Source organism: Geotrypetes seraphini, chromosome 2, assembly GCF_902459505.1.
Source record: "Geotrypetes seraphini chromosome 2, aGeoSer1.1, whole genome shotgun sequence".
Classification (NCBI taxonomy): domain Eukaryota; kingdom Metazoa; phylum Chordata; class Amphibia; order Gymnophiona; family Dermophiidae; genus Geotrypetes; species Geotrypetes seraphini.
In genome coordinates this window covers 364,586,551-364,603,919 of record NC_047085.1, presented here as the reverse complement: position 1 = coordinate 364,603,919, position 17,369 = coordinate 364,586,551, and the positions used below count along the sequence as shown (strand labels likewise).

Sequence of the window (17,369 nt, the reverse complement as noted above, 5' to 3'; positions counted from 1 at the left end):
TAAACTGTCCATATGAGTCAAATTAGGATTAAACGTGTACTGTAAGGATAACTATAGTAAATCAAAACCAGGAAACTATATGATGTATATTAATATCAGACACCTAATATGTGCCAACTTAGAATAAAAACTTGCATTGTAAGAACATAAGAATAACCTTACTGGGTCAGACCAATGGTCCATCAAGCCAGTAGCTCGTTCTCACAGTGGCCAATCCAGATCACTAGTACCTGGTCAAAACCCAAGAAGTAGTAATATTCTGTGCTGCCGGTATAATAATAATAATAATAATAATAATAACTTTATTTTTCTATACCGCCATAGTCAGGCGACTTCTAGGCGGTTTACATTGTAAGAAGGCTGGACATTCAGCGAATAACAAAAGGTCTTAATACAATACAATAAGTCTACTTACAATACAGTACAATGAGTCTAAATAACAATACAATACAATACATTCCAATGAGTCTAAATACAATACAATACAATAAGTCTAAGTACAATACCATACAATGAGTCTGAATACTAAACAATAATCTAAAAGGGAAACTTACGTATTAATTGGGAGTTCTATGGGGTAGATACATGAAAGGAGCTTCTTGAGAGAAAAAAAAAGTAGCTATAGAATCCAGTCTGTGAGGAAGCTTTATCTTTCTTGAGATAAAGGAGACCAGAATTGAACGCAATACTCCAGGATGAGGTCGCACCATGCAGTGATACAGGGGCATTATAACATTCTTAGTCTTATTAACCATCCTTTTTTAAATAATTCCTACCATCCTGTTTGCTTTTTTGGCCGCTGCTGCACATTGAGCAGAAGGTTTTATCGTATTGTCTACGATGATACCCAGATCCTTTTTCTGGGGTGCTAATCCCCAAGGTGGACCCTAGCATCCAGTAAGTGTGATTCAGGCTATTCTTCCCGATATGCATCACTTTGCATTTGTCCACATTAAATTTCATCTGCCAATTGGATGCCCAGTCTTCCAATTTCCTAAGGTTCGCCTGCAATTTTTTATAATCCACATGAGTTTTAACAACTTTGAACACTCGTCGTTATAAATAGTACTGGTCCCAGTACAGACCCCTGCGGCATGCCACTGTTTACTCTCCATTGGGAAGAATGACCATTTAACCAATTCCTAATCTACAACTGAACTTTGCCACCTTTCCCATGACACTTTAATTTTCTCAGGAGCCTTTTGTGAGGAACTTTATCAAAAGCTTTCTGAAAATCTAGATACACTATATCAACCGGCTCACCTTATCCACATGTTTAATCACATCATCAAAAAAGTCAAGCAAATTGGTGAGGCAAGATCTCCCTCGGCTGAACCCATGCTGACTCCGTCTCATTAAATCATGTTTGTCCATGTGTTCCACAATTTTATTTTTTATAATTTGTTTCTACCATTTTGCCTGGCACTGAAGTGAACCTTACCAATCTGTAATTTCCTGGATCTTCCCCTGGAGGCCCTTTTTAAAAATCGCATAATATTGGCCACTCCTTCAGGTACTATAGACGATTTTTAGCGACAGGTTACAGATCACTAACAACAGGTCGGCAATTTCATGTTTGAGTTCTTTTAGTACCCCTGGGATATATACCATCCAGTCTTGTGATTTATCAATTTTTAACTTGTCGATTTGGCTTAATACATCTTTCAGATTCACCGAGAATTTATTTCAGTTCCTCCGCATCGTTATCCTTGAAAACCATTTTCAGTTCAGGTAGATCTGTTACATCTCCGTAAAGACCGAAGCAATAATTCATTCAGTTTTTTTCGCTATGGCCTTATCCTCCCTGAGCGCCCCTTTCTTTACTTAGCTATCTTATCAATGCTTTGCATCTAACTTGCCAGTGCTTGTGTTTCTTCTTAGTTTCTTCATTCGGATCCTTTTTCCATTCTTTAAAGGAGTTTTTTTGGCTTTAATAGCCTCTTTCACTTCACCTTTTAACCACGCTGGCTCTTGTTTTCCTTCTTCTTTCCACCTTTGCTGATACATGGAATACATCTGGTCTGGGCTTCCACGCCTGGTTTACATTCCTAACCTTTGCAACTGATCCTTTTTAGCTTCTTTTTAACCATTTTCCTCATTTTATCAGTCGCCTTTTTGAAAATTAAACGTCCCTACAGTAGATTATTTTGTGACGTTACTCCCAGTATCAGCTCAAATTTGATCACGATAGATCACTGTTTCCCAGCAGACCCAACACAGTTAACTCCTGTACTATGTCTTGCATTCCACTCTTGTCGGTTCCCAGACCAGTTACTCTCAAGAAGCAGTCATTTATGACATCTAGGAAATTTACTTCCCTAGCACATTTAACCAGTCAATGTTGGGGTATCCAGCTAGTCGGAGTTCTAGATTCAGCATATAGAACATTTTTGCTTGGTATGATTGTAGATGTGTCTTCTCTATTCAGATATAGTAATTGAAATTGCCATTATTATAGTGTTGCCCATTCTCTAGCTTTCCTAATCTCTGAAAACATTTCTTCATCTGTCTGCTCATTTGTTCGTGGAAACAATAGTATAACCCTACCTTTGTATTCCTTCCCATCACACATGGAATGTCTATCCATAAGGATTCCACATTGCTATCTATGTCATGCAGAATGTTTATTGTATTGATTCAGTTCCCTCTTCACATTTAGTAACAACCCCCGTCCAATCTATCCTTGCAATATAATTTGTAACCCAAGGTAACACAGTGTCCCATTGATTGTCCTCCTTCCAGCAGGTCTCCAAGATGCCTATTATATCTATCTCATCATTCCAGTGCTATAATACTCTTACTTTCCTATTTTATTTTATTTTTTAGGCTTCTAGCATTTGCATACAGACACTTCAAATTGTGTATTTTCCTTGCAACTACAGTCTGCTGAGAAGACAGGGAAAATATGAGTCATTTACTCTGCCTTCATCTTAAACCCTCCTGGCTTTCTTTCACCATGATTGGAACCTCTCTACCAGGACTCCCTAAATAACCTTTTTCAATAGTATCCTCCAAGGATACCTCACACCATCCGCTTCTGGGCGACTGTCAGCTTTTCCTCACATCTCAGTTTAAAAGCTGCTCTATCTCCTTTTTAAATGTTAGCGCCAGCAGTTTGGTTCCATCCCAGTTAAGGTGGAGTCCGTCCTTTCGGAACAAGCTCCCCCTTTCCCAGAAGGTTGCCCAGTTCCTAACAAATCTAAATCCCTCATCCCTGCACCAACGTCTCAACCACACATTGAGACTTTGGAGCTATACCTGCCTCTTGGGTCCTGCGCGTGGAACTGGAAGCATTTCTGAAAATGCAACCCCGGAAGATCTGGATTTCAACTTTGGCATCCAGAACCTCCCTCCCACATTTTCCTATGTCATTGGTACCTACATGTACCAGGACAGCTGGCTCCTCCCCAGCACTATCTAAAATCCTATCTATGTGACGTGTGAGGTCCGCCACCTTCGTACCAGGCAGGCAAGTGACCAGGCAATCCTCACGCCCACCAGTCACCCAGTTATCTACATGCCTAATAATCAAATCACCAACTACAACTGCTGTCCTAAGTTTTCCCTCCTGGGCAGAAGCCCCTGGAGACACATCCTCGGTGTGAGAGGATATTGCATCCCCTCGTGGGCAGGTCCTAGCTACAGGATTATTTCCTACTTCACCAGGGTGATGCTCTCCTTCTAGGAGACCTCTCTCCTCCAAGGCAGCATAGGGAGGTGGGACTTCTCTACAACATCCCTGTGGGTCTCCTCTATGTACTTCTCTGACTCCCTCAGCTCCTCCAAGTCAGCTACTCTAGCCTCAAGGGAATGTGCGAGAGAGTTCTGTGAGAGCTAGGAGCTCTTTGCAGCGAACACATACATATAATTTCTCGCCAACCGGGAGAAAGTCATACATGTGACACTCAATGCAAAAGACTGGATAGCAACCCTCTTGCTGCTGGACTACTGTCTGCATCTTGTTATTGAGCTAATTAATTAACCTTATTAAGCTACTAGGAATATATTAGTATAGTATAGAGGGCCTTAGGATTTTATTAAAAGTTTGTTCTTTTAAGATCTAAACTGTCTTTAGAAGGGAAACTACAATTGAGCTTTTCTCCCCAAACCTATCAAAGCTCAGAGCAAAATAATGTATACTTCTCCCTCTGTATCCACGGTTTTCGTATCTGTGGATTCGCTTATTTGTGATTTTTCGACTTTTGACTCCGCCCCCTAATTTTCATCACTGAACCCGGCATTTCACATTGGAAATCACTGCTCCCGGTGGTTTCTGAAGGAAATTGCTGCTCCCGGCATTGTACAGAGCAAATCGCAGGTCAGGTTATTCACGGTTTATTATCTTTTTCAGGTCTATTTTACCAAAAAACTGCGCATAACATGCAAAAAGTTATTCACAGATATGCAGGACCGTACCAGATAAGGTGACCTCTAATGCACTTTTAAGCCAGGCTGCAATGGACTGTCATGACAGCACTATACTAGCTCTGTCTATGACTGTCATTTTATTCTGAGACTTTTTTTCTCCACCTGCTACCGTTGCAGATTGTTATTCGCTCTCTCTCTCTCTCTCTCTGGTTTTAATCCTTTTCAAAAGTAAAGTAGAGTTAGTATGGGTATAATTTTAACCCATGCCTGGCAACTAAAATTCAATGCAAAGAAATGCAGAGTAGAAAGGAACCGTATATGCTGGGAGGAGAGAAGCTGATATGCACGGACAGGGAGAGGGACCTTGGGGTGATAGTGTCCGAAGATCTAAAGGCAAAAAAACAGTGTGACAAGGCAGTGGCTGCTACCAGAAGGATGCTGGGCTGTTTAAAGAGAGGCGTAGTCAGTAGAAGGAAGAAGGTGTTGATGCCCCTGTACAGGTCATTGGTAAGGCTCTACTTGGAGTATTGTGTTCAGTTTTGGAGACCGTATCTGGCGAGGGATGTAAGAAGACTTGAGGCGGTCCAGAGGAGAGCGACGAAAATGATAGGAGGCTTGCGCCAGAAGACGTATGAGGAGAGACTGGAAGCCCTGAATATGTATACCCTAGAAGAAAGGAGAGACAGGGGAGATATGATTCAGACGTTCAAATAATTGAAGGGTATTAACGTAGAACAAAATCTTTTCCAGAGAAAGGAAAATGGTAAAACCAGAGGACATAATTTGAGATTGAGGGGTGGTAGATTCAGGGGCAATGTTAGGAAATTCTACTTTACGGAGAGGGTAGTGGATGCCTGGAATGCGCTCCCGAGAGAGGTGGTGGAGAGTAAAACTGTGACTGAGTTCAAAGAAGCGTGGGATGAACACAGAGGATTTAGAATCAGAAAATAATATTAAATATTGAACTAAGGCCAGTACTGGGCAGACTTGCACGGTCTGTGTCTGCATATGGCCGTTTGGTGGAGGATGGGCTGGGGAGGGCTTCAATGGATGGGAGGGTGTAGATGGGCTGGAGTAAGTCTTAACAGAGATTTCGGCAGTTGGAATTCAAGCACAGCACAGGGTAAAGCTTTGGATTCTTGCCCAGAAATAGCTAAGAAGAAAAAATTTAAAAATTTAAATTGAATCAGGTTGGGCAGACTGGATGGACCATTCGGGTCTTTATCTGCCGTCATCATCTACTATGTTTAAGGCTTTTATTTGGGGGTGGCTTCTTTAATATCATTTTTAATTGAATTCTATTTATACATATTTATGTCCCATCTCCTGCCGTACTTATATGAAAAATGGCTGACTTGCATGTTCTCTTTTAGGCGAGCTGAAAGATGACAGCACTAAGAAGATAGATCAGAAAGACCAGCCCAGCCTTCAGAATGAAATAAAGAAAGTAGACGGTAAGAATGTAGTCTCAATTAGAGATTTCTTTTTTTAGTTTTAACTTCAGAAGCTACAGTCCATGACAACAATATAACTTGTATGCTGTGAAGTGAGTGAAACCACCTCTTTTGATTCACCAAGTAGATGTCATTGTCATTGTCCTTGCCTTCATCCCCATCTGCTTTGTTATGTCATGGAGAAGCGGAACAGAAACAAAGTACAGTGATGCTATAACAGTGTTTCCCAAGTCAATCCTGGAGTACCCCCTTTGCCAGTGAGGTTTTCAGGATATCCACAATGAATATGCATAAACTGGATTTGTATACACTACCTCCATTATATGCAAATTTCATTTGTGCATATTCATTGTGGATTTCCTGAAAACCTGACTGGCAAGGGGGTACTCCAAGACTCACCTGCTTTTAAATTAAGAAACTTTATCATCTACATTTGTAAGTGCCTACTCTGCTTGCGCTCTGCCCCAAATCTTGTGCTGTGCACATCCATAGTGAATGTATACACCATGAAACTTACACATGTATTTTTATGCTAGTCAACACTTTGTGAGATCTCATGTATATGTGATAGTGGCCACTTGCATTTGTAAATTACCAAAATATTGGTATTTATTTGCATTTTTACTATCTAAAATTAAGGAGTAATTCTATAAGTGGAAACCTCCCTTTAGGCACCCCAATGCCATTTCAGTGAGAGCCTGTTCTATAACGCATCTATAACCCAGATTTTGTTAAACAACTCAGTATCAGGGCACCTAAAATCTAGGACCCCCATAGACTGGCTAGGACCCATATAAGCCCAATGGCTAGCACCTGAAGAATTAGCCTCATATTTTCAATGCTGGTGCCTGGACATGGACTAGCATTTAATATCTGGAGCTAATTCTGAATGTTGACTGGATTATATACAAACTGTTCTATATAGGACTGCACACGATCACCCATTAGACTGCAATAGGAGCTTGCAGTCAAAGTCTGAGCTGTAGAAAAGTGAAGTGAAGTGACATCCTTAACGTCAATGAACGGGTATGAGTAGAGCAATAGAACTATGCTACACTGCTGTAGTCCACTGTAAATACATTTATACTGGATTAATCACGTGCAGTCAGATTAATGAGAGAGAATAACACTATAGTAAATCTAGAATGGGAATTCTCATTATTGCTCATCTTATAGCACAGTGTTTCCCATGCCTACTTTAGCGTTTGGCGGCCTAAAGCGCCCATATAGGCACACTTCCTGTGCTGTTTTTCTAGATACTGGTATGTGCCTCAAATCTTGGTTAACAATGGCATCTAGATGTTTTTTTTCAGTGGAGGTATGGGCGTCTAGAAAATTGGTGCCAGTTTGAGAATCCAAGCCATAATGTATAGGAATACCCACAGCATGTCCATGCCCCTCTCATGGCCACACCCCTTATGCGATCTGTGTGTTAGAATTTACATGCACCACTTTATAAAATATGCTTAGAAAGTTGTGCACAGAAATTCTAATTGGTGCCAATTTGTGGTGATATTTTTTTGTTGGTGGCCAATTAAGTACAATTTGGACAGACAGCCAAATACAAGTTCAGTCACCATAAATAGAATCCAGGGGATAATGTATATATTTGCCTTGGCTTAAAGAGCCTCAGAATGCAAGTAACAAAGTCACATTCAGCAGCATTTTATTAAGGATATCCAGCTGAGAATATAGATGTCCAAATCTGCACATCACAGATGGACTTCCATTTCTCATGTACTGTATTTCAGAACAGGATTTGACGACATAGCCTGATCTAAAATACATAAGAAATGGACATCTAAGTGCTGGCTATGTCCAGCATGACCATCCATTTTACAATCTGAAATATCCAGTTATGAATGGATCAAAAACAAGGGCCAAGGATGTCTGTGTGCCTGCAGAGGAACATCTACAGGTATATTATGAAATGGGTAAACAGATTCCATGTGAAGGAGTAGCTTAATGGTTAGAGCAGCTTGCTGTGAACCAGGACAGAAAACTAAAGGTTGCCACTTCAAGTCCCACTGCAGTGTCTTTTTTTAATGTTTGTTTCTTTCTTTTAAAATAAATTGTGAGCCTCCAGGGACTGTAAAATACCTCCTAGGACTTCCCTCACTTTGTTCAGTGGAGAACTGCGCAGTTAGAGCACCTGGATGTGCCAAGTACCAGGTTGAAATACGAGGGTGTTGTAGGATGTCCACATTTATGAACATAGACATCTCTTCCCCTTCTGCAACCAGAAATAGACGTCCACTTTGGCCCCTCCCTAGTTCTGTACCAAACACCCAGGCCACGCCCCATTGCCAGACAAACATCCAGGATTTTTAGACATCCATATCCTGACTTTATGAAATCAGGATTTGGACAGCTAAATGCCATATTTCAGACATCCAAAATATGAATAGAGCTTCTAAAATAAACACCATAGTAATATAGTAGAAGATAGGAGATAAAGACCTGCACAATCCATCCAGACTACCTTACATGGCACCAGAGATGCACCTGCCATTTCATGCAGGTTACACTCAGTGGGGTAGAGAGGGTGAATGGCGCCTGGGGCGGTGCTACCCCTCCCCCGCCCTCTTCTCCACCCCCACTCCTTCCCAACCCCCTCTGCTACATGCACGCCCCCTTTCCTTCCCTTGTACCTCTTTCATTTTCCCGGTGCGAGCAGCATCATGAACCTGCTGCCTTCATTGTGTCAGTTCTCCCTCTGATGTCATTTCCTGGGCGCAGGACCCGGAAGTGATATCGGAGAGAGCCAACACCGACATGGGCAGCAAGTTTGTGATAGTTCTCGCGCTGGGAACATTAAAGAAGTACAAGGTATGGGACGAACACGCCCAGCAGGGGGTGTTGGGAAGAAGTAGGGGGTGGGACAGAGAGAAGGACAGGTGCCGGTGCCCCCACCAAGATAGCGCCCCGGGTGGACCGCCTCCCCCCTTATTGCACCACTGGTTACACTCCTTTGTGGTCAAATACTAGCATCAGAAATATGGCAGCTGGCAATTAGCTACAATGCTCACCACATATAGACAGGCATATTGATTCAGTCTTGGAAGAGTGGTTGTATAATTTTGGCTGCAGAGCAATTTCATTCTTTGTTGGTATCGTGTTTTCCCCAAAATAAGACAGTGTCATATTAATTTTGGGTCCAAAAAATGCACTAGAGGCTTATTTTTGGGGATGTCTTCTTTTTTTCATGTACAACAATCATCTCTCCCTTCCTCTCCTCTACCCCAATTCTTCCTCTTTTCCTTTCTCTCCCCCCCACCCATGTTCAGCATCGTTCCTCTCCTCTCATTCATCCCCTTGTGCAGCAGAACTCCACCAACCCTCCCACCTTGAGACTGACTTAGCTCCGCTCCAAGGCCTCATAAAGCAACAGGGGTGGGGGTTACTGAATTGATGAGTCCAAATTTTTCAGCAAATCAGGCAGCACTACTGTCAGGGACGGAGTCGGGATGTGTCGAGGTGGCTTTGGGGGGGGGGTCGATCTTAACTAGGGCTTATTTATGGGATAGGGCTTATATTAGGAGCATCTTTAAAAATAATGTTAGGGCTTATTTTTGGGATAGGTCTTATTTTCGGAGAAACAGAGTAATTGAACAAACCAACACTTCATTCATTGGCAGGATTTTCCCTTGGCACAAATTATGTTGCCTCGGATTTTGTAACCCATTGGTTTCTAAGAAGTTTACAATTTTCTTCAGCAGCATTTCGTTTATTTTTTTTTCAGCCACACTTTTGTGAAGAGGGACCACATCCACTCATTTCCAATCGCATGGAACTTTTAAATAAATCCTTAAGAGGAGTGCCAGGATTTCTCCGAGTCCCCTCAATATCCTGGAATATTTCCCATTCAGCACTATACTTTGTCTACTTTTAATATTTCAGTTTGTTCTTAAACACTTTCTTCTGTGAATATTACAATATTCATTCCATGCCCATTTATACCCTTGGCAACTGACTGTGATCCATTAACACAAAAACTGAAGTATTTGTATAGTATGTCAGCTTATACCTCATTATCTTTGAGTCTTAAAATTCCATTTTTACAGCCCTTTTCCTTTCTCCATTACAATATATCTTGTCACCTCTCTTTATATCTTTAGCCATTTTCCCACCTTTGCTTTTGCTAGCTTTATTTCCCTCTGTACTTCTTTGAGCATATTTTGAATGTTACCTCTTTTCTCTTTATTTTTTCAGCCAATTGTTATGAGAACCACATGGGTTTCCTTTTTCTCTTGTTTTTGTTCGCTTTCATTACATAAAGATCCATTGCCATCTTTATAGCTACTTTCAGCCTGGACCACTGTCCTTCTGCTTCTCCAACCTGTCAGTTCTTTCTTCAGGTATTTCCCCATTCTACTAAAGTTAACACTCTTGAAATCCAGACCTTTGAGTTTTATGTGTCTGCACTCCACTCTAGTTATTCCTTATATTTTACTGCTACCTTGGTTCTCTAATGCTGCTATTTGAAGAGGGTGGGGGAGGGAGATGTGCTCAAGGCTGAATCAGTTTGGCCTGAGGTTACACTAAAAAGCTTTTGACTTGAAAAAAAAAAACCCTTATCCCTTGGCCAAGTATGCAATTATAGTAGATATCCTGCAAACAGGATAGGCTGGATGGAGCTTGGACGGCAACTTCAGCATTTGGAATCTAGGACAATACCAGGTGGACTTTACAGTCTATGACCCAGAAATATCAAAGAAGAGACAAGTTAATTTAATCATGTATTTTTAATGGGTATAACTAATGGGCAGACTGGATGGACCATTCAGGTCTTTATATGCCGTCATTTACTATGTTACAATGCAACAGTGGTGCTGCATATTACATTACATTAATATTTATGAATCGCTAATATGCCTCAGAAGAAGTTCAATGTGATTTACAATATGTAAGAGTCTGGTTATATCGAGGGATTACATTATTTCAATAGGGTTCATGACACAGGTGCCTTTGTTTGCGTTTGTATAGGCGTATGATTATGGCATATGGATTGGAGAGAAGATTGTCTATATCTGGTGTTGTAGTCTTGATATTCCAGGTTCTGATATGGGTGCCACTTTCCCGGTTTGTAGGGAGCTTGGTCATCTATCGAGATAGGAGAGGTTGTTTGTGGGATGGAGTAAGGTATTTTCTATATAGGTGCTGCAGCACATCAGGCTGGCTTCTCCAGGCGGCATGGAACCTTGTTGCGTTGCGAGGGCTTTAAGCTCCCTCGGGATCTTGAAAAGATCTAGAGCAGAAGAGAGATGTGCACAACTTTGGTAGATGTTGGCTATTTCCTGCTATCCTCTGACTAGGTTTAGATAGTCATCTGTCAAAGGTAATAATAATAATAATAAATTTATTCTGCTATACTGCCATTACCCAAAAGTTCTAGGCGGTTTACACCATAAGAAACTGAACAATCAACGAAGTATACATGTCATAAGATTTAAAAAAACAAACAAACCAAGATTAAAAGTTAGTAAAATAATTACAGTTTTAAAAAGACCTAATTATGTGATAAATTTGTCAAACAAAGCAGACTTTACTAATTACAGGTGTTGGTATAGTTGGTGTAGTTGGTAGAGAGAGAACTGTGCCATGCTGACTCTTGGGACTCATAGCCTGCTTAAACCATTATCATATGGATAGATACTATGGGGCTCATAATAAAAAAAAACAACAAAAAACATCTAAAAAGTGGCCTAAATGGGTACTTGGACGATCAAAAAGCCTGATCGTCCAAGTACCCATAATCAAAGCTGGTTTTAGATGTATCTAAAACCAGCTAAGGCCTTTCCCCTGCCTCTAAACGCATAGAGCCAAAAGAAGCGTTTTTAGAGGAGAGGAAAGGGTGGGCAGGAGGTGGGCCGACCTAGACCTAGGCGTACAGCAGGTATAACCAAAACTTTAGGCAGATTGCCTAGTCGGCACTTATACATTTTAACTTAGACCAAGTCAAAACAGGTATAAGTGCTGAAAAAGGGGCCGCTGAGCTGATCGCTGCAGCTCAGCGGCCCCAGCAACCTGCCATATGCTTAAGGCCCCGCCCACAGGAGGGGCCTATTCCGGTTGGCCCAGGCATCTCAGGCCCCACATCTGGGCGGGATTTGAGCCGCCTGGGCCAATCAGGCCCTAAGGCCAGCCATTCAACGATGGCTGGCCTGTCAGATGGATGGGCTTGGAACCCGCCGTCCAACCAACGATTTTGAAGGTACGGGGAGGGGGGTTGTAGTGTTGGCAGGGTGTCACGGGTCAGCAGGGGGGCGATTGGGGGTGCCCTTGCGTCAGGGACAGGAGGGCTTGGGCTCGCTCCTGCCCGATCGTGTCGGGGGGTTCAGGGGTACCGCAGGGCAGGAGGGCTTGGGCTCCTTCCTGCCCGGATAGTGTCAGAGGTTCAGGGTTCATCTGGACAGGAGGGCTTGGGCTCCCCTCCTGCCCCGATAGTGTCAGGGGGTTCGGGGGGGTGCCGTGGGGCAGGAGGGTTTGGGCTCACTCCTGCCCGGATCGTTGTTGGGTGGGGGGGGGGATTCTGTAACCGGAGTTGTTTTGACAGACACCGGTTACAGAATCCAGCTTTTAGGCAAAGGATTGGCTCCTCTTTCGCCTAAAAGCCCCTTGTTTTGGGCGTTTGGGACTTAGGCTTTTTTTAGGTTGATTATATGGTGTAAGTTTAGACGTAGTGGTGGTCTGAGCGTTTAAACAGCTGAACGTATAGGCAGGCCATTATAAAAAAAACCTCCATTTGGACGTTTTTTTTTATAATGGACATTTTCCCTTCTTCTACTTTCAACGTTTAAGGCCTTAGGCCAAAAGGGGACTTAGACTTGTTTTTGATTATGCCCCTCTATATATTTAAAGGAGAAAAATACTACCTGTACTCTAGGCCCTTGTTTTACAATCATGTGTGTAGCTATGGTATGTATTGTCCCTGTATTTAATATTAGATAATGCTGAACACTCTGGTCTGGATTCTACAAACAGCTCCACTCAGCACAGTTGTCAATCAACCACTAGGCACCTCTTATAGAATCCCACCTAGTGGTGCCTAGGCATGCTTAGGTGTCGCTAGGTGTCCTGGAGGTAGGCGCCAATATATTAGGTCAGGTTTTCCTTGGCCTAATTTACCAATGCCTATTGACCCCTGAGTCGACCCTGCCTATTCTTCGCCCTCTATATTTCAGATAGGTTTCATTAGGCATCGGAAAGTGCCTCAACTTAGACGTCGCTTAGTGCCCTAAAGATTTGGTGCCAAAGTCTTAATTGATTTTCTTTTTGATTAGATGAAAACTTGGCACAGTCAATTATCATACCAATCCAATAAAAAAAAAAAAATTTGTATGCGGATTCTGAAGTTAGGCATCACTAGACATCCTTGATTAGGGTGCCTAGCAGTGCCTAATATAAGCATCCTATATAGAACCTGTCTCTGTGTGCATGAGTTTGTTATGCCCTACTATTGATTCAGCTTTTCAGAGGTTTTTTTATTTAAACTCATCTGACAATATACTCATATATGGAGATACTGTACATAAATATTGCAACATTAAACATTCTATAAGTCATGCATGCTGTTTGGAGACACGTCCATGATGTGATCATGCACTGATAACATGTACACCCCCCCCCCTTGTAGTTGCATGCTATATTACTTAGTGCTACCTTATAGAATAGCACCTGTTCTACTGTATATACATGCATCACTGCTGATTATTAGCACCAATGATGTGCAAGTAGTGCAGGCTTTTAGGCTTTTATTTTTTTATACAATTGTCCTGAAGTCAATTACAAGTGCAGTATAAATCTGTGATTTTTTTTTTTTAATTACCATGCTAAAACTGAACATGCTAATACTCAGAAAAAGTTATGAGTTTCATAATCGAAACAGAAATACTGCTAAAAATCTGCCTAAATCGGTACTTGGACGACCTAAAAGACAGGTCATCCAGGAGCCGATAATTGAAATGGGTTTCAGACGTATCTAAAAGCAACTTAGGCCTTTTCACTGCTTCTGTGCGCTCAGAATAAAAAGGGGCACTTTTCAAGGAGTGGTTAGGGCGGGAGGTGGGCTAACCTAGACTTAGTCGTCCAATAGTGATAATGAAAGGTTTAACAAGACTGCCTAGACGGAACCTATGCGTTGTGACTTAGGCGATCTAAAAACAGGTCTAAGTGTAGGAAAGTTATCCAAAGTGACCAAATAACCAATCAGGGATTTCCTTAGACTCCTCCCTAAGGAAGTCCCTGATTGGCTGAGGCGCCCCAGGACCCTTCCAAGGGGCCGGGGCAGGGCCTAAGGCCTCAGACTCGTCGTGGGAGATATTGGAGCAGGAGGAGTTGAGCACCCCTCCTGCTCCATGAAAGGTACGGGGAGGGGGCCGGGAACGGGGAGGGAGCGTCTGGGGGAGGGGTGGTAGGATGAAGTTGACATTCCTCCTGCTGTTAGTTTTTCGGTGGGTGGGACTGATGGAAAGAGGGAGTGGGAACCCTCCTGCCATAATTTTAAGCGGGGGTGGGCCGTGCCCAGCAGACTGGCCTCGGAGGAGGCCTGGATCAGGAGGGGCTGAACACCCCTCCTGCTCCCAATGATTTGGTACAGGGAGGGGGAGGGTCGGGCCCGGCCAGCCGGCCTCGGAGGATGCCTGGAGCAGGAGCGGCTGAGCACCTCTCCTGCTCCCAACAATTTTACAAGGTACAAGTAGGGAGGTGGGCCAGGCCCAATCCGGCTCAGCCAGGACGGCTTTCAGATGGCAGGAGGGAGTTAGCATCCCTCCTGCCTTTTGTTCTTCGGCGTGGAGGGGGGATTGCATGGGCGTGGAGGGGGGCGTTAAAACCACAGGCTGGCAATTACAGAATATTCTGCAAAAGCGCATTGCTAGCCCGTGGTTTTAAAGGGCAGGAGAGCCAGTAAGAAGTGAAGCGACTGGTCCTCAGCCCAATCGGTCTTCCTTTTTCTGTTTAGTGAATTGCAACCCTGCATACTTTGCATGCACGGATCGCTGGAAAGTTTTGTGAATTGGGCTGGAGGGAAATCTGGTCACTAAGGGGTCGCAAACCGATCGGTACACGATCAGTTTGCTTAGTGAATCTAGCCCCACATTAGGCGCCTACCATCCAATTAAACGAAATTTACATCAATTGCAAGGTGCTAATTGTTAATTATCAATGCCGATTAAGCCTTTTAATTAATTAAGTTTAGACGCCTAGATTGGTTAGGTGTACTGATCTAGGTGTCTATCATTATGCGTCATTTATAGAATCTACCAGTTACTGCCTTGTACTTGGGCGGCATTAAGGTCTCCCATGTTATGGACCTGCTAGCTAGCTAGTGAGATGGTGCGTATGCTAGCTGATTAGAGCATCCAAGCCCACTTTCCACTCCTGGTATATCCGCTCCCCCCAAAATACAAAAGAATAATCTCTATGCACTTGGCTCATGTAAATGTGCCAAGTGCATAGTTAGGCTTTTTTCTTTTTTTGCTTTGTCAAGTGCACATTAGTGCTTAATGCAGCTTTGTAAAAACACTCCTCTGTTCTTTGTTGCCATTGTGTTTAGTACCGTTCTGTTGATTGCATTAGTTATTTAGGGCAATGTTCTGCCAACAATAAAATCATCTTGACAAGATTAGATTTTGCGAGAATTCCAATTCTTCTGCATAGTGTTGTGATGAGATCTGGATTCATGCCTTTCCAAAAACCAGGGGCCTCATATTTATCTCACAATGGTCAGTGATTTTTTCTATTAGTGCTAACTGCTCCTGGCTGAAGTTGACCTGAATTTTTAGTACCAGGCACAGATTCATGTCTTGGCTGGCTGCCAGAGTTATCTGGGATGGATACCCTGCAGGCAGAAGTGCTCTATGAATTGCAGTTGGGGCATATTCATTCACAGACAGTGTAGACAGGAAAACTTGGCAGACTGGATTGGTCAAGCTGTCTTTTTCTGCTGTCAACTGTATAATTAGGAATCAATTTTCAAATTTCCCATGCTGATACAAAAAGCATGTGTGCTTCTTACAAATTCTCTAAGGAAAAGTATGACCACGCTGTGTTTTCCATTATAAAATTGCTATGGGAATAAAGTTTCACAGCTAGGAGCTAATATATGAGTACTTATACAAACTAACTTAATGCTCATGATAAATGTATATAATAACAGAAATAGATTATTCCCATATGATGATTTTTGCTATGTACCCGTGTGTGTTTGTGTATGTTAATAATAGTCTTATTACCCTATGTAATAATGTCACAACCTTCCTAGATGGTCAAATGGCCAACTGCATCCAGGAGCCTCAACCTGTGGCATTATCACAGCGGAGAGTATTACACTTCTGAAGTGACCATGTCATGGTTTATCCTTCCTCCAGCATTAATTCTTATCCTGTTTCTTCTCCCGTCTACTCTCTTGACACCAGAAATTACAGTCACAGTCATCTATTGTAAACCAAGGAGTACTATCAGTACATCTTATTTTTCCCACCTGAATGGAATACCCCACAATTAGCTATTAAATTGTTGAGTGCTGACATTCTATGTGGTATTAATTGGGCTAGTATTCAAACAATTTGTCGAGTTACCGTACATCTGGACAAAAACATTACTTTTCAGAGCCCAAGCACAGAGACTGGTGGCCTCTTGGCCAAGCAACTCAGAACCCAGACAGACGTCAACTAGTTGAAAGGAGGAAGGCCAAGAGGTGTGCTTGGGACACACTTACAGTTTCACCACTGTTTGCTATCTGGTTATCTTTTTTATTACCTGATTAATTTTAGCCAAATGTTTTGCTTCATAAGAGCTCCAGTGTGTATTGATAAACCTTAACATTGACTGCTAGATAGACAAACAGTCTCTCAAGATGATTCTTTTTGCAGTATTGGGACAATTTTCACAGTTATGTGGATAGGTGCAAACTCCATGAGGCTTTTATCTAATGACTTTGCATCCTTTGCAAATTACATAAGGAAATATTGGAAAGAAGATAAGAAGCAGACCATATGAAGAAAATTTGTTTTAATCAATGCTCCAAGGAAGTGGTGCCCGACGTGGCTGCATTTCACTGCACTCTAAAATACCGTAAATGCTTTCCTTTGCTTTCTTTCAGGGGTGACTTCAAACTTACCTCTCCAACCCCCATATCTCATGCTGCCTGCCTGTAGCCCTTCCCATGCTGCCTCTGGCTGGCAGGCTGAAGCCCCTCCCAAACAAGCATTCAGGTGACCTCACTAGCCCTACTACCTATTTAATCTAAGCCCTCTCTGGGTGGCATGAGCTGCCGGCGCACAACACATCACATAATGGACTGTCAACAAGGAGCATGTACTCCATAGTGCACTCCTTCATGCGTTTCCCGAGGGCACCTCCCTATTCTCACTACCTCACTTCTTATATATTTCTATTTAGTTTCTCTATTCCTCTCTTTATGGCTCCAATTCATTTTCTGCTTTTCATTTCATACTCACTCCCTCTCCTCTTCACACCACAAGTCCTCACTATCCTTCCTCTTTTCCTATCCCTTCACCAACCATCTTGTCATCCACCTTATTC

General features: G+C 42.5%; 1 protein-coding gene across 6 annotated transcripts in view; it reads left to right on the top strand.

Annotated features, from left to right (window-relative positions):
- The window catches only part of PDE1C (phosphodiesterase 1C), a 758,662-nt gene that overhangs the window by 636,582 nt on the left and 104,711 nt on the right, over window positions 1-17,369 (top strand). For all 6 annotated transcript variants that reach the window (XM_033930571.1, XM_033930573.1, XM_033930572.1 and 3 more), the window contains one exon: window positions 5,742-5,822. In XM_033930571.1, coding sequence (XP_033786462.1) covers window positions 5,742-5,822 — 81 coding nt within the window. The remainder of the gene's footprint in view (window positions 1-5,741; window positions 5,823-17,369) is intronic.